The sequence below is a fragment of the Sceloporus undulatus genome, chromosome 5, assembly GCF_019175285.1.
Source record: "Sceloporus undulatus isolate JIND9_A2432 ecotype Alabama chromosome 5, SceUnd_v1.1, whole genome shotgun sequence".
In the NCBI taxonomy this organism is placed as follows: Eukaryota; Metazoa; Chordata; class Lepidosauria; order Squamata; family Phrynosomatidae; genus Sceloporus; species Sceloporus undulatus.
In genome coordinates, this window is record NC_056526.1 from 3,010,426 (window position 1) to 3,031,873 (window position 21,448).

At 44.0% G+C, this 21,448-nt stretch overlaps 1 protein-coding gene across 1 annotated transcript in view; it reads right to left on the reverse strand.

Moving 5' to 3' along the window:
• Nucleotides 1–21,448, reverse strand: part of FLNC (filamin C) — an 88,508-nt gene that overhangs the window by 53,488 nt on the left and 13,572 nt on the right. Inside the window, exons 3-8 of the mRNA XM_042467794.1 lie at nt 10,324–10,572; nt 6,993–7,090; nt 6,260–6,410; nt 3,371–3,489; nt 3,197–3,274; nt 248–410 (exon numbers count right to left, since the gene is read on the reverse strand). Of these exons, the coding sequence (XP_042323728.1) occupies nt 248–410; nt 3,197–3,274; nt 3,371–3,489; nt 6,260–6,410; nt 6,993–7,090; nt 10,324–10,572 (858 nt within the window). The remainder of the gene's footprint in view (nt 1–247; nt 411–3,196; nt 3,275–3,370; nt 3,490–6,259; nt 6,411–6,992; nt 7,091–10,323; nt 10,573–21,448) is intronic.

Here is a 21,448-nt window from a genome sequence, read left to right on the forward strand (position 1 = left end):
ATTATTATTATTATTATTATTATTATTATTATTATTATTATTATTATTATTCCTAGCTGCTGTGTTCCTCCTCATTAACTTTTTCCATCTTGACCATACCCTGATGTTGTTTGGCCACATGTGTCCTAGTTTTCATCTATGAAATGTTGGCAGTATTTTCTTATATTGTTAAGACTCCCCCCATCCTTGGCCCCTGTCCCACAACAGAACCTAAAGACCAATGCCACCAATGCGCCAGTCCACTTACCTGCTGTGTAGATGTCGAAGTAGGTGGGCTTGTTGGCCACATTCCCTACAGGTTCCAGGCCTGGGCCATGGGCAGTCACCTTGTTGGCATCTCCCAGGGCCATGCCCACGTTGACCTCAAAGGGACTCTTGTCGATATTTTGACCAGCAAAGAGTACTGTGACCTGCACCAGAAGAAGCAGGGATGGGAAACAAAACTGAATCCAGAAAACCCAAAATGGATTAACATAAACACAAAGCATGAGATGAGAAGTTCTTTAGCTTCAGATGGAAGGGTTCCTAATTCCAATCTTGCCTCTTGCTGGCAAGAAGAGATAGGCTGAATCTCCCTTATTTGAAAACCCAAATTCCAAGATGATCCAAAATGCAAAACTGTTTTCATGATTTTCACTCCACTATGTGCATTTGAGACACATAACTTAAAAACACATATACACAGGATGTAGAGAGATCTTGTAGCACCTTTTAAACTAACTAAAATAAAGACGTTGGCAGTATGAGCTTTCATAGACTTAAGTCTACTTCCTCAGATGAATTTGGTGGAGCTTTAGTCTACAAAAGCTCAAGCAGCCAACTTGCTTCTTTCAGTTAGTCTCAAAGATGCTAAAAGATCTCTCTACACACTGATTCTACAGACTATCTTTGAATCTGTTCCCATGAGTGGCTGAGATAGTGACACCACTGCTTTCTGATGGTTCAATGTGCACAAACTTTTTCCATGCACAAAATTATTAAAAATATTATATAAAACTACCTTATGGCTAAATGTATAAGGTGCATATGAAACATAAATGAATTCCACGTTTAGACGTGGGTCCCACCTCCAAGAGACCTTATTATGAATACGCAAATATTCCAAAATCCAACAAAATCCCAAATCTCAAACATTTCTGGTCCCAAGCAGGTTGGATAAGGGAGACTCTAGCTTCCTATTCAGGTTTTTAGCTTCTGGGTCAAACAAACTGTTAATAATTAAAGTAGAGATAGCACAAAGAAGGTAAGTGGGCGATTAAGGGAGGGAATCACAGCAACTAGCCATGACCACCTTGAGACCTAGAAGTCTGAGAAATGATGTTCGGCATAAACGATACTGAATTCTGTGTCAGCTCATCATTCCTGTCCTTCTAGGGATGTTCCCTTACATACAGCATTTCGTTTTCAAAGAAGTAGCTCTTGCAGCAGCACAAAAAGAAGGAAGGGAAGAGAACAGGAAATGCGCTATATCAGTGGTCCCTAAACTCTGCCCTTTAAGAGATTTTGGACTTCAGTTCCCAGAAGCCTCGGCCATGTTGGCCAATTGTCTGGGATTCTGGGAGTTGAAGTCCAAAATCCCTTAAAGAGCACAGTTTGGGGACCACTGCGCTATATTTTTCCTATTATTGATTATCTGTTTTATTCAATATTTTGTGTTTGTGTGTGTAGCATTGTAGTTTACTACTGTATTTTTCTATTGCATTGTATTTTATTATCATAGTCTAGTATTGTATTTTATTATTTTATATTGATTTAGTTATAATGTTTTGTTCTGTTGTAAAGCGCCATATACATCAGTGGAGCTCTATAAGTAAATACTGTAATAATAATAATAATAATAATAATAATAATAAGGGAGGAAAGGAGGAATGAAGCAAAGCACTGCGTGTATTAAAAGTCCTTCTTACTGCACATGTAACAAAAGGAATTTTCTCAGTGATTTTGAACCCAAGGAAATAAATTTTGGTGAGCAGATTTATTGCTTTCACACATTCACACTAACTGACCACTGCAAAGATCTTAAAGCACTGTACCTCCTTGCCCAGTTTTTTGGAAACTTAGGGCAAGGGACATAATAATAATAATAATAATAATAATAATAATAATAATAATAATAGTTTGTTTTATTTATATACCACTATTCCAAAGATCATAGCGGTGAACAGCAAGTAAGCTAATTAGCAAGTAAGACATGATTTGCATCTTTGATTTGCATCCTATTACACATCCTGTTTCCACAACTTTGTAATTTTAGGTTGAGCCTCCCTTATCCAGAATTCCAAAATCCGAAATACAGTCAGCCCTTGACATTTGTGGCTTTGGCATTCACAAATTTGGTTATCCGTGAGTTTCGGGGATAATTCCCTAACTCATGAATTTTCCACATCCGCAGGGATCTTCTACTCCAAAATCCAAAACTATCCATGTTGGTGGCTGGGATAGTGACGTCTTTGCTTTCTGAGAGTTCAGTGTACACAAACTTTGTTCCATGCACAAAATTATTTAGAATAGCGTGTATAAAATGTCCTGTGTCTATAAGATGTATACAAAACATAAATGAATTTCGTGTTTAGACTTGGGTCCCATCTCCAAGATATATCATTATGTGCATTGCAAATATTCCAAAATCTGGAAAAAATTGAAATCCAAAATACTTCTGGTTCCAAGCATTTAGGATAAGGGACTCTCTAGCTGCGTGCTTTATATCTTAAGACATGGCTGTCACTCAGTACTTTGTAGAAGTGGGTTTACAGCCATGAAAACTCATGTAAAAATAAAAACCAGCTGGTCTTAAAGGTGTTGCCACCTTCTTTCTTCTTCCCCGCCCCCCAATTCCTCTTTTTCATGATACAGGATTTCGGTTGCCATTTTGCTCTTGATGGGACTCTGAGATGCTAACAGATGAATATCCAACAGAAATGCAGTCAGAAAACTTCTCCTGGATGGAGAAAACAACACTGTTGGTTTATCTGCTTGCCATATGTACTTTTGGGAAATGTGTTGCCTTTGATCTCTGGTTTGGAAGTTTTGCTGCTGCTGCTGCTGCTGCTGCTATATTCCATTTTATTATGATTTATATGTTATCTATATTTTTAATATACATTGCCTTGATAGCTTTGGCCAGATGGCAACTGATATACTGAAGAAATAAACAAAACATGCCGAGATTCAGGTGTGGGGGAAAGATCTTTCTCACCTTATGCAAGCCAGCGACTTTAGGCACATAGGAGACCGAATACGTCCGATTCTTGTCATTATTAGCAACCACTTTGGCCTGGATGATAGCAGAAAGAAGAAGAGGTTCATATGGATAAGACAAAAGACGAATGAAATACTAAACAATAATCACACAAAGTGTGATTGCCAGTACCTCTTCTGTGTGTCCTTCTGGATCTTCAATATATACCAGCACTTCTCCCAATCCTGCCTCGATGGTTTCCACTGTAAAATGGGCTGGTTTCAGCACTGTGTTCCCATGTGGCTCAATACCTGGAAGGAAAGCCCACCGTATTAGTCAAGTATAGAAATGGTGTGGTTGTGGAGCAGTCCCTCCTACCACACCCATTACCATAGAAATATTGAACTAAAAGCCTGGAAATGTTATTTTTTGGACTCCCACACTGGCTATGCTGGCTGAGGAACGCTGGGCGTTGTAGTTCAAAATGTAGCATCTCCAAACTCTGAGAAAACATCTCCCTTATTCTGAACCCCTGAATAGATGGGAAAGAATTAAGGCAGAGGTGAGAATCATGGAGCCCTCCAGATGTTGTTGGTAGTCAATCCCATCAGCCCTAGCCGGCATAGCCAATTCTGAAGCATACTGGGAACTGCAGTCAAATCACACCTGGAGGGCCACATGATTCCTATCCTTGCATTAAAAAGTGCAACAGATGGAGAAGGGGGAGACCAGCATGATGGTCCAGACAATTTTCTTGCCTCCAAAAACAGTCTGATGTGAGAGATTATATTTTGCAGGTGGGTGTTTTGCACAGCACAGAGTTGGCAATGTCAGCACATCACAATAGTATAAGATCCAAAATCCACCAAACAGCAATAATGAAGCAATAAAGGTGTCACTGTTATGTGGATTTTTGGATGTTATTATATTTTGCTATGTGGCTAATATGCTACCCCCAATATGTTTTCAGCACATCACAATGTTGTTGTCTCTGGTGCAAATGCACCAGTCACTTCAAAATCTAGCAACGGTACTCCCCTGTGAATTCTTGAGGCAAGGAAGGCACACCAAAGCTATTTATGAAACATGTTCAGGGGTAGCCACATTGGCCATGTAGCAAAGTACAATAAGATCCAAAATCCACAAAACAATGGCACCTTTAATCAGCCAACCAAAATGCACAAAATACACGATACAAGCTTTTGAAGCTCCACTGGCAAAGGTGTTAAGAATCTTACAGGAGAAAAAATGTATAAAATTACAATGTTAGTCACAGGCTTGCATCCTCTCAGGTGGGGAGAAAGGGCCCTGTTGAATTTTGGTCTGCCGTTCATCTGTTAAAGGTTGTGGAAAGGTGCCAGAACAGCAGGCAAAAAAGCCCTGATGACTGAGAAAGGAAGGCATCTCTTGCAAAGTTCATTGCCAAGTATGGCCAAGGAGGAGTTACCGAAGTCAAACTGGAGGGATGGCTTGACAAGCCCTCTGTCACCTGCCAAGTGAAAATCAGCAAAACCCAGCTTCTATTAAGAGCCATGGCATATCACATATTTGCATTGCTACTGTCATAGGGAGTGTTTGGGTTGCCAGCTTTGTCTCACTTTGGTTGCAGGAGCTGTTCTCCTGACCTAGTGAAGATAAGACCTAGTGTGTATCCACTCTGAAGAATTATAGCAATCTGATACCACTTTAACTATCATGGCCTCTTCCTAAGGAATCCTAGATGGAAGTAGTTGGATGTCTTGTGATGGTTCTCAACCTTTTGCCCTTCAGATGTTCTGGACTTCAACTCCCAGATGTTCCAGCAAGGATGAACAACCCTCGTGGATTCTGGGAACTGAAGTCCAGAACATCTGCAGGGCAAAAGGTTGAGAACCCTTTATTGAATCCCTATATTGGGGGAAAAGTGGTATATAAGAAAATAATAATAATAATAATAATAATAATAATAATAATAATAATATGTTTGAGACTTCCAGGTTCTTTCACCCAGGATTCCATCTGAAGGAGTCATGATAGTTAAAATGGACTCAAAAAGGTATAACTGTGCAGTGTGTATAAACACCAGGGACTAGATCCTGATTTTTCTGGCCAGTTAACAATCCTAATTAAGTAACTGGCAGCAATCCCCATAACTCCTCCCCATCCTGGCTTCCTTCTCCTTGTTGTCAATTGCCCACTTGCACCATCTCTTCCACTGAGCTCCAGAGTTTTAAAGGGATGCAGGTGAATCCCACAGCCCATTTCTGCCAAAAGGCAGACATTTGGGGAGCAATGTCACCCCCCCTTATAGTGTCACCTGGGGTGATCCGCACCCCTCGTATCCCCTAATGATAGTTCCCCTCTTTTCCTCCTGCCTCCTGCTTTACAAAGCATTATCATATTTTCTGAGTCATGTCATCTCATATTATGGCAAAAGTACAGTGGGTCCTCGCCTTACGCGGGGATCCGTTCCGGATCCCGCCACGTAAGGCGAATTCCGCCTATGCTCAAGCCCCAATGTAAACAATGGGGCTCGTGCATGGCGGCGCGGCGGCGCGCAGGGCCCAATGGGCGCATGCGCCCATTCAATTGAATGGGACGCGCCGCCCCTTCCGCCCCGTGCGCGCCCCGCGGCTTGAGCGCGTATGCTCAAGCCGCGTAAGTCATGCCTGCATATGATGCAGGCGCGCTGTATAACAACCTCAGTGAAGTCGGAGGCTTTCACGCCCAGCCTCCATAGTTTTTGTGGGATTTTCGGGCTATGTGGCCGTGTTCCAGAAGAGTTTGTTCCTGACGTTTTGCCAGCATCTGTGGCTAGCATCTTCAGATTTGGAGATGCTGGTGAAATGTCAGGAATAAACTCTTCTAGAATATGGCCGCATAGTCCGAAAAACCCACAAAAAACTGTAACAACCTCAGTTTGGTCATTTTGACTGCTAGGGAAAGTTCAGGCTCAATTTGCTCTCGGACCCATTTATATGACATTTTGGCAGTCTAGGGTATCCTCAGAACTCTTCTCCAAAGAGAGCTGAATGTCTCCAACATTTTCAAAGAGTGGGTTCTCTCCCTACCAGCTTTCACCCATCATCCGCTGTGCTTTACCTGGGCCATAGGCTTTGGCTTTCTTGGGGTTGAGCTGCTTGGACCGCAAGGGTGCTCCAGGTTTAAGCTTGGCTTTGGGGAACTGGGACAGGTAGGTCATGACCGAGTGCTCATCCACATTGGGATCCACAATCTCTTCTGGAGCAATCACCTGCGGAAAGAAGGAGGGTCTGTTAACAGATCAGAAGCTCAGAAAGAGAAACAGCCCCATTTCAGACTTGCTTGGCAGGCGGACATCCAACAGGAAAAGCTTTCCTTCGGCTGCATCCACACTGGAGAAAGAACTCACTTTGGCACCGTTTTAACTGCCCTGGCTGAAGGCTATGGAATTCTGAGAGTTGGAGTTTGTTGTTACACTTACACCTTACCTTCTACAACTTACGTTAACTCATCTTACATCTTTCATACCCCTTCATACTTCTTCATCAAAAGGCCTCCAAAGAATAAAAGTACTCTCTCCCAAATTTGGTGGCATGAACTATCCCTGCTGTAGTTTGCCACTTTGGAGGAAAGACTGGAGCTTGAATACAGGTATCCTCCCTACCAATATATGTCTACTCCTTGTCCTCCATTTGACTTTCCTTAACCATTGATACCTATAAGAACTCCATCTACTTTCCATCTGCTCCATGAAACCTGATGGGTTTCAAGGAGTTCACTTTTCCTTTCCCTTCTTTTTTGGGAGCAGAGCTCTTCCATTTTGGTTCCAGTTCTTGTCGTGAGCCCATATTACCTGTGGCACCCCCAGCCAGTCATCTGCCTGTTGCATGGCTTCCCGGGCATTTTCCACCGGCTGGTTGGGGTCCCATGTCTCCCAGTCTGGGCACAATCCTGTGGGAAGGAAAGAAAGAAGAAGACTCGATCAGATAACAGAGCATGGAGCGCACGCCAGCCTTGGTGGAATCTCAACACTTGCTAGGTTTGCAGAAAAACAGTGGCACCATTGTGGATATCATTGGCACAACTTTCCAATCCAATCTGAAAAGGATTAGAGGGGTTTTTGTGTGTGTGTTTTAAATATTGTATTAAATACAAATTTGTATCAAATACCTTCCCTATCATCCTTTCCTCCTCACATCAAGACTCACATCAAACCTATCTTCTGTATTTCCTCCCACTTACTCATTTCTTCCTTCTGCTTACTCATACCCTCATTGCATTGCATACACTGTTATATTATGTTAAATTTTGCAACATACTACAGTCAGCCTCTGTTTTCACCTATATTCAAGCCCCATAGGCTTGAATGGAGTATGTGTCTGCAAGCACATGCGCTGAGGGGGCGTGCCTCATTGAAAATAGCAGAGGTTGCCCCCCCCCCGTGAATATTCAAGACCACGGATATCAAGTCCGTGAAAAAGGAGGGGCAGCTGTACATACTATTACCTGTCAATTTTCCTGTCCTTTCTTGTTGTCCCATCAATCCTCTTAATCCATTCTCGATATCTTCTAATAGTATGCTCCTCATTAATATGAAATTCTAGTTTCTATTATTTGATGAGATTGTTAATTTTACACCTTTCTAAATTATTCATGCTTAGTCTCCTTCCTTCAACCCTCTTTGTAATTTCCTTTTAACTCCTTTCTTAACTCCCTCTGATGTACTCCCTACCTAACCTATCCTATTCCTCTTTTATCTGTCACTTCCTTATCTTCTACTTTTTGCCTTCTCTTTCTCCTCTCCATCCCTTCCTCTTCCTATCCATTCTCTTTCTATAGGAGAGATCTATAGGGGCAGGGGGGGATTAGATGCCCTTTGTGGCCCCTTCCAACTGGATGAATCTGTGATTGTGCTGCAAAGGAACGAAGATAGTAGTCTGCCACTTTGGGAGGAACCAGATTGGGCATTAGGCTGGCAGGCATCTTGGCTCTAGCCGACATCACATCATCTGTGCCAAGGGATGGTGCTCAATTCATTTATGAGCATTAGTATATTCAAGACCTGGACTTTTGCATGCTCAAGGTCTTGGTTCCATTTTGCATTTTCGCATTTTTTGACATTCACAGGGGTCCCTCACCCCTAACTCCAGCAAATGTGGAGGGACCACTCTACTTCTTATTTATGTGTTTTAACTGATGTTGTTTGTGCATTGTTGTTGTCTCCCTTCGATCAGCAGCCTTTCTTTTGAGATGGATGCAAGCTGCAGAATGTAGTATAAAACCAAACCATGGAGATAGGTTCTTAAAGCAGTAGAAGACTATTTCCATGTAAGAAATTCCAGAATCTAGGCTCTGTGTGTATCTCCATCTTAGCACCAGACTTTTAAAAGATTTTTAAAAAGCACAAAGGCAGGCTTGCAGAGGGAATCCCCTAGAGCAAAAGAGGAAACTGTGCCAGGAACCTGGGTCAAAGGGAGGGAAGGAATAGCAAATACGGCAGACTCAGAGGGAAGCTTTCGACATATAAGGCCTCTTTTGGGGCTTCTGTTAAAGTAAACTCTGGAGCAGCACATTGGGCTTAGCTGCCAAAGGAGAAAGTCTCATCTCTGGCTAGGTCTGCCTCCAAAGGCGTTTGCCTTGCCAAGGATATCAGTGCACAGATGTTGGTGTGTGTGTGTGTGTGTTACTTTTATTGGACCACAAATCCCAGAATCCCCCAACAGCGGTGTTGGCTGGGAGATACTAGAAGCTGCAGTCCATGTCTCCACTGGCCAGTTTCCAAAAGGCCTGAAGGTTTTATGGTAGAAACCACTTCTGGTGATTTCCCCCTTTGCTACTTTTTTGGACAACAAATCCCAGCATCCCCCAACAGCCATATTGGCTGGGGATACTGGAAGCTGCAACAGAAAATAGGCAACTGTTTGAAGGGTCTGAGCTGAAAGAGGTTGGAGAAGATGACCCTTTGGGTTCCCTTCCAACTCTACAATTCTCTATGGGAGAGGGGAGACAATTTATGGCCCATAAAAAGCAATGGATGGGGCTACGCACTGTGCCAGGCAGAGTTTTTGTCTGTATGAAATCATCTCAGACAGGAGGAAATGAGCTAAAGCCAAGGTGAAAGGGGAGGGGGATCCAAGACTCTAAACATTTGGAGAGCACAGTCAACAGGCACCGTAGCAAAAGAAGATGGACAGCCTGCCAGCAAACCCCATCCATATCCAGTGTCTCCCATTACCAAGCACATCCTTCCAGACCTCTGGGTTTGCCCAAATTTGGCTCGATCACCCAATGCCAAGGGCAGATTCTTCACAGCCATAAATCTGAGCAAAAAGTGTTTAGGTTGCAGACCAGCCAGTGAATTCAGAATGTATTTCTGGAAAGGGGACATCAGCTAAGAAAGAGGCAGGGAGAGACTTTGCAAGTCCTGGTACGCTTCTATGAATACGTTTCCAAGACTTAAAAGATGTTTAAATAATTGTTGTTGTGTGCGTTCAACTGAGCCAGTGTGGTGTCGTGGTTTGAGTGTTGAACTATTACTCTGGAGACCAAGGTTCGATCCCCTGTTCAGCCATGTAAGCCCACTGGGTGCCCTTGGGCAAGTCACTCTCTCTCAGCCTCAGTGGAAGGCCATGGCATACCTTCTCTGAACAAATCTTGCCAAGAAAAGTCCTTGATAAGGTCCACTTAGGGTTGCCATAAGTCAGAAATGACTTGAAAGTACACAACACACAAACACACACACCTTAAAGTCATTTCCAACTTATGGTGACCCTAAAGCAGACCTATAATGGGGTTTTATTGGCAAGATTTGTTCAGAGGAGGTTTGCCATGGCCTTCCCCTGAGGCTGACAGTGTGTGACTTGCCATGGAGCTTTCTGGGGCTGAGAGTGTGTGACTCACCCAAGGCCACCCAGTGGGCTTCCATGGCAGAGGAGGGAATCAATGTGGTGTAATTACATCCTAAAGACTATGAAAGGGAACCGAGGCCAATAAATTTATAATATGGAGAAGGAAGTGGCAGAAGCTATAGCCCTCTAAGATCCCTAGGGGCCCAATGTGGCCCTCTAACTCCTGCCCATGGAAGGGAAAGTGTGGGCCCAAGGCCAGCCCCTACTGCACCCCTGAATAAAACTTGGGGGAGGATTTGTTGTTGTCGTGTTTTTCTTAAATCTCCATGGTCTTACCTGGAGCACAGTTATCCACCAGGGCACCCAAGGCTTTGCCATCTTGCCAGTCGCGGTTGAAGTTGGTGATGGGCAGCTGAGGGACCTTGTTCTGGATCCAGCCCAGGAGGCGCTGCTTGGGCGTCTGCTTCTTGGCATCCTCTTCGTCCTCGTCTTCCCACATGGGCATGGAGATGGAGTAGTGGAGGATCAGGGTCCATATCAGGCCAAGGATCAGCTTCAGGTTGCCGTCCACAATGGCCTTGCTGTCTGTGGAGAGGACAGAGGGAGAGGTATAAGGTGAGCTAGAGGCAAGTGAGCCAAGGAGAAGATGGAAGGGTCATGTGATGGAAGGGAAAAGAGGGAAGGTTCACATGATGGAAGTGAGAAGAGGGAAGGGTTACATGGTGTTGCTATTTACTATTGTAAAACACTTTGAATCCCAAATCGGGAAAAGGAGGCATATAAATATAATAATAATAACAACAGTATGGTTGCATGACAAGCAATACCTGCTGAAATTCCCTTGGTTGCCCAACTATTAAAGGCACAGGAACCCTCTCCGGTTTTCATTCTGGCAACCTCAAGCTTTCTTGGTTGTGAAGATGAGAAAATTTCAGCAGGTGTTGCTGGTTACTACTGTAAGCTACTCTGAATCCCAAATCAGAAAAAGGAGGCATATAAGTATTATAATAACAACAACTGGGTTGCATGACAAGCAACGCTTCCTGAAAATGTTTTCTTTTCCACATAAAACAGTGGTTCCCAACCTTCCTAATGCCGTGACCCTTTAATACAGTTCCTCATGTTTTGGTGACCCCCAACTATAAAATTATTTTCATTGCTACATGCAAATATGTGTTTTCCAATGGTCTTAGGCGACCCATGTGAAAGGGTCATTCGACCCACAAAGGGGTCCCAACCCACAAGTTGGGAATCACTGACATAAAAGGAAACAGGAGCCTCGCCGGTTTTCACTTTGGCAACCCTAATTTTCGAATATTCTTTCCATCCATGAGGTTAATCCTAGCTGGTTTGTTCTTGCTTTCTTTCCTTGTTTTTCTCATGGGTGAAGTCATAACTGCATTCCTTCCCTCCTTCTTTCAGCGGGATCCGAGGAAGCCTGGCTTGGAAACCCACTTTGTGGATGTACTGGGTTGCTATGGGATGTCGGAAGCGATGTGGTCAGGGGTGGAAGAGCGAGGAGGGAAAGCGATGACAGGGAAATCCCTGGCTGGCTCCAGCGTTCAGTTGCGCTTGGGCCACCCTATTCTCCAGCCTTGCTGTGGGAACAATGGACACAGGGCCTGACTCTTTCCTGCCGGGCTCGGCCTTTTCGAAAACACTTCCCAACCACAGCCATCATCCACTGCCTTTTTGAACAAGGCAGAACTGAATGGAACTAGGTACAAAATATATCATAGAATCATAGAGTTGATTGAGACCCCAAGGGTCATCCAATCCAACCCCCTTCTGCCATGCAGGAATACATGAAGCAAGCCATCCCTGTGACTGTTGACCATCTAGCCTTTGTTTAAAAACCTCCAAAGAAAGAGACTCCATCATCTCTGAGGCAGCATCTTCCACTGTCAAACAGCTCTTACCATCAGAAAGTGCTTCCTAATGTTGAGGTGGCATCTCTTTTCCTATATTTTGAATCCATCGCCCTGGGTCCTATTCAGCATAGCCATTGGTCAAGGATGCTGGGAGCTGCAGTCCAACAACATAAAGAGGGTTGCAGCATTCCCACCCTTGAAGCTGAGGGACTGTAGCACCTGGTGGTGGTGTGTGCCTTCAAGGCATTTCAGATTTATGGAAACCCTAAGGTGAACCTATCATGGGGTTTTCTTGGCAGGTTTCTTGAGAGATAGGGTTGTCATTGCCTTTCCCTGGAGCTGGAAGAGTGTGACTTGCGCAAAGTCACTCAATGGGCTTCATAGCCAAGCTGGGAATCGAATTCTGGTCTCTAGAGTCGTAGCCCAACAGTTAAACCACAGTGCCACACAGGTCTTATCCTATGTTTAGCCTGGAAAAGAGATGGTTAAGAGGTGTTAGGGATGTCATATTGAGGAGGGAGCAGGCTTGTTTTCTGCTGCTCCAGAGACTAGGATCCGGAACAATGAATGCAAGCTCCAGGAAAAGAGATTTCACCTCAACATTAGGAGGAACATCCTGAGAGTAAGGGCTGTTCGACAGTGGAACACATTCCCTCTGAGTTTGGTGGGCTCTTCCTTCCTTAGAGGTCTTTAAATGGAGGCCGGATGGCCATCTGTCAAGTATGCTTTGATTGTGAGTTCCTGCATGGCAGGGAGTTGGACTAGATGACCTTTGGAGTCTCTTCTAACTCTATGATTCTATGAACATAGCCAGTTATGAAAGGTGTGGGGAGCTGCAGTCCAACACCTTCTAGAGGGCTGCAGGATTCCCACCCCCTGAAGGTGATAAACCGTAGCAGCTAGCAGCCCCTATCCAGCATAACTAGTGACGAAGGATGCTGGGAGCTACAGTCCAACAATATCTGGAGGGCTGCAGGATTGCCACCCCTGAAGCTGAAGAACTGTAGCAGCTAGCAGCCCCCACCCAGGACAGCCACTGATGAAGGATGCTGGGAGGTGCAGCCAAAGCATAGCAGCCATGCCTGCAAAGTCCCGTGCAGTGTCTCTCCAGAAAGGAGGTGTCTGCTTGCTATTTTGCTTGTGCAAAAGCAAACACAAACACACAGAACACACAAATGCGTGCCCTTAGCAAAGGGAAAGGGAGGCGATGAGCTGTATAGCAAGCCGGATGGATGGACATGGAAAATCCAGTGGGATTGTGCCCAAGGAGGAAATGAGCAACAGATGTTTGCAGCAGGCTGCTGCTGAAATAAAACAGAACCCTGGCCTTTGAGGGGGTCTTGCAGGGGGTCTGGGCAGCGGAGGGGGAGGAAAGGAGACCAGCCTCTTTCTGGGCCTCCATCCACACTGCAGAAATAATCCAGTTTGACACAGCTCTAATTGCCATGGCTCAATGCTATGGAATTCTGGGATTTGTAGTTTGCTGTGGCCACAGAGCAGAGCCAGTAGTCCTCAAACCTTTTACCCTTGGGACCCTGCTTTACATCGACATGCGGACATCATGTTTCCACCACCCACCGCCTTGTCATAGCACAAAAATATTTTATTTTTATAGTGTGTGTATTTTTTCGCCGCACATTCATGTACAGTTGGCCCTTGGAAGGCATCCACCAGCAAGGCCCTCTGTCCATGCTTAGTGTCCTCTTTCCTCTACTATGCTGCAGCTTCCATTTCTACTCCCAAGCCTGGCTCTGAATCAATTTAAGATCTTATTCCCAGGAAACAGAGATAAAGGAGGAGATGGCTGAGAATCTGGGAGAGTTACTTTCATACATTACAGTTCCCAGAATCCCCCCACAGTCAGTAGGGCCAATAGATTCCAGGGCTTGTAGTCTGAATAAATAACTTCACAGCAATAACCTTTTCCCAACAATTTCCTCACTGGCTTGACTCCTTGTGGAGCTTTAAATGGGTCCCAAAACCCCCGGTTTAGATCTCTGGATTTGGTGTGCAACGTTTCATTGCTTTTGCATCAGCAAAGGAGGGCTTTTTGCCCGTTTCTTTACATCTTGTCTTTACTTCCCCAGACTCGAAAGCACACAACAACAAATTCTTCTGACCCACAGCAAGAAAGGAGGATTGTGTAACTCCCACCCATTTGCTCAGGAGTAAACCCTGCAGGGTACAGAATTATAGAATCATAGGAGTTTATCACACGAAGGAGATCAGGGGTTCATCCTGTGAATATCCCAGAAAAAAATTGTGTAATTACACAAAACGATTTCACACAATGTCACACAAAACCCACCATTACGGTGGTCACAGAGAAGCATTAACGTGCATCTTTTTACTTTCAGGATTTCAGTGACAATGCATTTCCAATATCACTTTAATTGTGCAATTGCGTGTGATAATCATTTGCACAATTACTCGCCATTTTCTTGACTTTATTTGCAGGATGCTTTAAATGCGCTTTAATCTCTCTTTAATGCTGAAATTAGCCCCAGGGTGATAAACTCCACAGAGCTGGAAGAGACCACAGGGGCCAATGCAATATGCCCATACAAGATCACTAAACTCAGATTTATTTTTACTTTTTCCATTCATGCAGTTTGAAATCACTTTCCTTCGCTCAAGCCGCCCCCAGAGACACGTTCCACTTTTAACCCATGTGTTGTGTGCAACACTTGCTGTTTCCTTTTACGCACAACCCATACGCATGCAGCTGTTCCACGCAGTGGCTGTTGGCCTGCTGCACTTTCCCACCCCAGAAGAAGCCGCATGCCTACAACCATATTGTAACTTTGGCCTCTTTGGAGCAGAACCATCCAGCTCCATTCCAAAACAGGCAGAAAACCTGGGTGCGAAAGAAGGGGACAGGATCTCTGTGGGGTGCAGGAACTGGGATCCTTGGGTCCCATCCAGCAAAGACCAGCAACAGGCAGCAGCAAGCAGAGCTACTGGAGACTGTGTTTTTGGCACACTGCACATCTGTTTGCAGCTGGACCAAAAAAACCCCTCCTTTCCCAGCCTCCCTCCTGGGGCTCCCCGGTTGCATTTCTCAAGACTGATTTCATTGTTTTGTGCGTAACCATCTTGGCAAGCCTTAAAGCACAGACTCAGGGGGGTGGATGGACTCAGTCCTTTGGAGTGATTCCTGCCTCCTAAAAAAGAGATGCTCCATGCCCCAGATGCACAGAGGATGAGCAAAACACCGAAATAGAAGGGACCCCTGCGAGTCATCCATTCCAACCTCCTATCAGTCCAGGAAAGCTACATCTTCTTGACATTTTACTTATGAAATTCAGGACTTGTACAACCGAACTATATTAGTATCCTGCATATCTGATATGGCAAGGATAGTCCCGATGAATCCTGTGCCATCCCCTTTTTCAGTTGTGGGTATGACCTCCTCTTCTTCCATCTCCCAGCTCTCTGAGGCCCTTGGTTCCTAAATGCATGGCAGCATTGAAGTCCTGCTTCTGAACTGTCCATAAATCTGTGGCTACTTTTTGAGAAGCACTCTGCACTTGCTCAGATGACAATTATCACTTGAAAGAAGAGAGACATTGGAACCAAATCCCTCTAGGACTCTATTGAGCAGCAAGGAAAGGCTAAAGGAGAGGCCAGAGGCATGTGAAGGCAGTAATACATAGTGGGTACCAAATCCCTGCTTAGCCATGGAAACCCACTTTGGGCAAGACACACTCTCTCAGCCTCAGAAAAACCCACGATAGATTCGCCCTTAAGACCATAAGTTGGAAGCAACAACATAACCACTTCTAAGACTCTCCTCTTCAGACAGGCATTTAAGACAGAATGTTTTTAAGGAATGGGCCGGGATGTTGCATTGTTTTCATTTTTAAAAAAGCATTGTTACCGTTTTAACTTTATTTTATTCTTTTTGCATATCATTTATTTTAATGTTGTAACAATTTAATTCCGTTTTAATGTACCTTTTTCGGTATGCTTTTAAGTGTACTGTTGTTGTTTTTAATATTGTAAGCCACCCTGAGCCCCAGTTTTGGGAAAAGGGCAGGATATAAATAAATATATTAATAATAATAACAACAGACTGATATGCTTTGACCAAGGAGATTTCAGTTCAGGCCTCTGATCCTCCATGATGCGTCACCATCCTATCTTAAGCGGGTCACTATGTCTTAGCCTAACCTACCTCACAAGGTTGTTGGGAAAAGGGTGAACCCTGAACTTACTGAAAGAAGGTCAGGATATTTGAAACATGGTTCCGACCTTCCAAGGATTCAGATCTGAGCAAGTAACCTGGGCTTTGCTCCAGAACTGCAGGCAGCCAAAGCGAAAGAGAGAGCGAGTCAGAAATACAGGATGACCTGTCTTGATGGAGCAAGCGTGTTTTCCGTTGCTCCATAGAATAGGACACAGAGAAATGAACACAAGCTACAGGAAAAGAGATTCCACCTAAACATTTGGAGGAACTTCCTAAAGAAGAGCTGTTTGAAAGTGGAAGACACCGCTCCCTTGGAGTCTGGTAGAGTCTCCTTCTTTGGAGGTCTTTAAGCAGAGGCTGGATGGCCATCTGTCAATGGGGATGCTTTGATTGAGAGTTCCTGCATGGCAGAATGGGGTTGGCCTGGATGGCCTTTGTGGCCTCTTCCAACTATAGGATTCCATGGAGTTTATCACACAGGATGGATCCTGTGCAGAATCTTGATTTAACGCAAAAAACATGCGACGTTCGGGGTTAATCTGAACAGAAATTAGAAATAACCTGCAAAAGCAGGTAGTTTTTCAGACGACATTTGCATCAAATGAGAAATAACGTGACATTCATCCGAAGGCAAAGTTGACAAAACCAATTATTTTCTTCTTTCGGGAACTTCCCAAAAATAAAAAGGAATGTATCTTGTCAACTTTGCGTTCAGCTTAATGTCTTGTTATTTCTCATTGATGCCAATGTGTCTGAAAAACAACCTGCAAAAGCAGATTTTAAAATCCCATTTCTGCATGGGATTTAACTAATTTCCCTCTGTGTGATAAAGTCCTACGGTTCTATGATTCTCTTCTACAGATCTACATACACACAGCACAACACAACACAAGACAACACCGGCCCGCCCCCCACATAGCTGAGCACTGAAGTCGACCAGCTGCAGCTTGAAAACTGAGCCCTCTCTCATTCCTCCCTGGAGAGATGAGCTCAGTTGCAACATGTGCGAGATTTGTGTGTATGTGAGTGTGCTTGTGTCTGCACACCCACCAAAGTCCCTCCCTCCCTGTTTGCCCTTTTAAACATAATAAACGGGTTGCCTTTCTCAAAGATGCCAAGTTTTCACTCTAGGCAAAAGCTTGGGAAAGATAATTTTTTGAGTACATTTGGTAGTCCAGAAAAGGAACTTTCCTAAGCTTGGTCTCATCAGCTGATACCCCGAGGCCACATGGAAAAGTGTGATGAGGATCAATCAATCAATGACTGATGGAGATGAAAAAGAAAGGGAGAGGGAGGTTGTTGCCTAGGCAACGGAGCAGGGATGCAGGCCTGAGTGATCGGAAACATAACTCACACCCATTTGGGGGATTGATCAAATTGATCAATCCGGTTTGCACCCAATCCAGACATGTTGAAGATTATAAATATACAGTGGGCCCTTGGTATCTGCTGGGATTTGGTTCCAGGAAACCCCATGGATACAAAAGTCCATGGATGCTCAAGTCCCATTACATACAATGGGGTATTATTATTATTATTATTATTATTATTATTATTATTATTATTAAAGTTTGCTATCACTGGGCTCAGAGGGCTTCCCATGGCTACCCCATCTCTCTGCTCATAGAATCCATTGTCCCACTGGAAGTAGCTTGCGATGAGACAATGTTACATGGAACACTTTGAAAAGCAAGCCCTGGAAACAGCACCCAAAAAGCCTAGCATATGGTTCCGATATGTGGACGACACTTTTGCCATCTGAAGCCATGAAGAAGAAGATCTGGCTGTGTTTCTGAACCATCTGAACAACATCCACCCGAACATCCAATTCATGGTGGAAAAAGAAAAGGAAGGCACATTGCCATTCCTGGATATCCTGGTCATTTGCAAACTGAACAACGTTTGGGCCACACAGTGTACAGAAAACCTGCACACATGGACAGATACCTACACAAGAAGTCCAATCATCACCCAGGGCAAAAAAGAAGCACAATAAAAAATACTGTTAGACTGGGCAATGTGTGAACCCCACTTCTAGGAAGATGAAATGAAGCACCCAGACTGGGCTTTACAGGCTAATGGCTATTCCAGCTCAGACATCAGAAGGGCTGTCAGGCCCAGGAAAACCCAGAGGAGTGAAGACAAACAACTATCCAAAGGGAAGGTATTTGTACCATACATCAAAGGAGTCACAGACAGAATAGAGAAAGCGGTGAGGAAACACAACCTCCAAATGGTTTACAAACCGACCAAGAAAATCCAGCAAATGCTTTGCTGAGCGAAGGACAGAATAGACCCTCTTGCGGACACAGGAGTTTACCACATAGCATGCAGCTGGGGACAAGTCTACATAGAGACCACTAAACGCAGTGTACAAACATGAATCAAGGAACATGAGAGACACTGCAGACAGAAGAATCAGCAGTAGCAGAACAAGTTATAAACCATCCTGGGCACAAAATATTGTTTGAAAACACTGGAATTCTGGATCAGGCAAACAACTATCAGGTCAGAATGCACAGGGAAGCCATTGAAATCCATCGACACCTAGACAACTTCCATAGCCATGGCAGTTAAAGTGGTGCCAAACTGCTTTATTTCTGCAATGTGGCTGAAGCCCAGAATCTGCCTTTATTTCATGAAATGGTTGCTGCCCAATTTGTTTAGCTACCCAGTTTGCATCAATTATTACCATTTATTACAGTGAGTATAACCACACAGCTGGGCTTCTATTGACTTCTAAAGAATAATAAGCAGCCGTGTTCATCTGAAAACCATCTGGTACCTCTCAACTTTCCACAGTTAATAGAGCCTGGCATGGTTTGCTCAAGATGGAGATGGTTTGAGGTTTACAACCAGATTTTATTTTTCCAAAAATGGAGGATCTACTTTTTCTGCCTGCCTTGCTTCTGACATTTCTTGGCTGCTGGCCAGGGGATGATGGGAATTTGAGTGCCAACAAGTAACCTGCCCAAGATCAGAAGTGAATATTCAGGCTCAGCTTCAAAATCTCTATAGGAGAAGATTCCACCACTTCCCAAAGCAATTTGTTTTCACTTCCAAAATGGAAGGTCCATTGCAAGATTCAACTTAGATACTACTGTACATTCAACTAGTAGCTATGTTTCAGCCTAGGGGATTCTGGGAGTTGCAGTCCCCTTTTTAAAAAGGTTAAAAATCAACACTTTAAATTGTGCACAAGATTTAGGAGGCCAGAAATTTCGGAATGGTCCTCAGCTGCTCACAGCAGCTGTCTCTGGAAGCAGAGTCCAAGCTTAACCAGTTGAGATGGAAGACAGCAGGATTAATCTGGGAATGTTTGCCTCCCCCGCACAAACACACACCAGACCTCTTCTCACTCTCTGGCTTTGCAGCTGCCCAGCCTAGCCCAAGGGCACCATGAATAACCCAGGCCTGGGTTCTGCCTTTCCTTCACTCCCATAAATCAAGAATAGAGGAGCAAATTCTTTACATGCATCACATCTTGCCAGGATCAATTGCAGGCAGCTGGGAAAGAGCCAAAATCACAGCCCTGGTAGAGAGGGTTTCCAGAGGTCCCCTGGTCCACCTCCTCCCCACACCAGGATCTTTCATGCCACTTTCCTTCACACACACACACACACACACACACACCCCAAGCCATTACACATCAAACCAGGTTATAACCTGGCAGGGAGTTTCTCTGGTTACAATTACATTGGGCCCTTGGTACCCGCTGCAGTTTGGTTCCAGGACCACCACCACCCCATGGATACCAAAAGCCATGGATGCGGGGTATAAATAAAATTTTTATTATTTATTTATTATTATTATATACAATAGGATATTATTATTATTACAGTGAATCCTTGATATCCACTGGGTATCATCAAGTGGTGGTTCCAGGACCCTGCCATGGATACTAAAATCAAGTCCCATTAAGTACAATGGGTTATTTCTATTAGTAGTAGTAATAGTAGTAGTCGTATTATAGTGGCCCTTGGTATCCACTGGGGTTTGGTTCCAGGATACACCCACTCCGGTGGAGACCAAAATCAAGTCCTATTATGTACAATGGGGATGATGATGATGATGATGATGATGATGATGATGATGATGATAGTGGACTTTGGTATCTGCTGGGGTTTGGTTCCAGGACCTCTCATAGATACCAAACAAGTGCCATTATATACAATGGCATAGTAACATCTCCAGGACCAAAGTTTGGAAACCACTGAATTAAAACAACAGATCAACTTAAGTGGGAAAGGCTGTTAAAAACTGTTTAAAAATATTGTGTACAAAATTACCTTCAGGCGATGCATTTAAGGCATCTACGAAACCTACATGAATTTCACATTTAGACTTGGGTCCCATCTGCAAGATATATCAATATTTAAAAAATCCCCCCAAAAAATCCAAAATATTTCTGGTCCTGAGGATTTTGGATAAGAGAGACTCAGTCAGTGATCTACTGATCCAAATCCAAGTAACCAGGATCAGATTCCTTGGAATTCTTGGACTCTAGGAAGAGGATGAAGAAGAGGAGGAGGAGATGCCAGGAGGAGATACAAATGGGTTTCATGGTCTACCACATAGTCATATCCGGAGTTACAGACCATCGACAGTTCAGATTCTATCCAGTATCTAGGAATCAGTGAGATATGTATCACTGCTGGATAATGCAGCCAGTTGCAAGTAGTGTTTGCAATTTTGCTGTTGGGATCCTATCCAAAGCAACTTCATTCTGATGTTTTGTCCAACTGTTAGGAATTGCTCCCAGAGCACCTCTTACTTTTCTTGTTGGTGTTATTCTCAGATTTACAGTCTACCAGATGTTAGTGAGTGAAATTTTTGACTATCAGTCATTCAGATTCTTTCCATAAATCAGAGAACCAGAGGAACATCGTGGGATCAAGTGCGCCATTCCAAGTACAGTACTTGTCACTTTTTACAACTGGGCTCCTTGTGATCTTATCCAGGGTGGTTTCAATTCAGATGGCTTGTCAAGTTAGTCTGTGGTTATTGTTATTATTATCATTACATACCAGCCAGCATTTCACAGCTGGAAACCAGGACCATGTGGCCAAGCAACATTTCAATGTGGTCCAGACAGCAAAAGGAAGAACAAGAAATCTAGCAGAGGCTGCAGCAGCAGAGTGCTTTTGCCTGAGCTAACAGGGAATTCTGCCTCCAAGGGTGCATCTACACTACAGAAATAATGCAGTTTGACACCACTTTATCTACCCTGGCTCCATCCCACAAAATCCTGGGATTTGTAGTTTGGTGGGGGCCCAGCACTATTTGCAGAGAAAGTGAAAGACCTTGCAAAACTACAAATTCCGGGATTCCATAGGATGGTGCTACAGCACTTAACATGGTGTCAAACTGCATTATTTCTACAGCGTAGATGCACCTATAT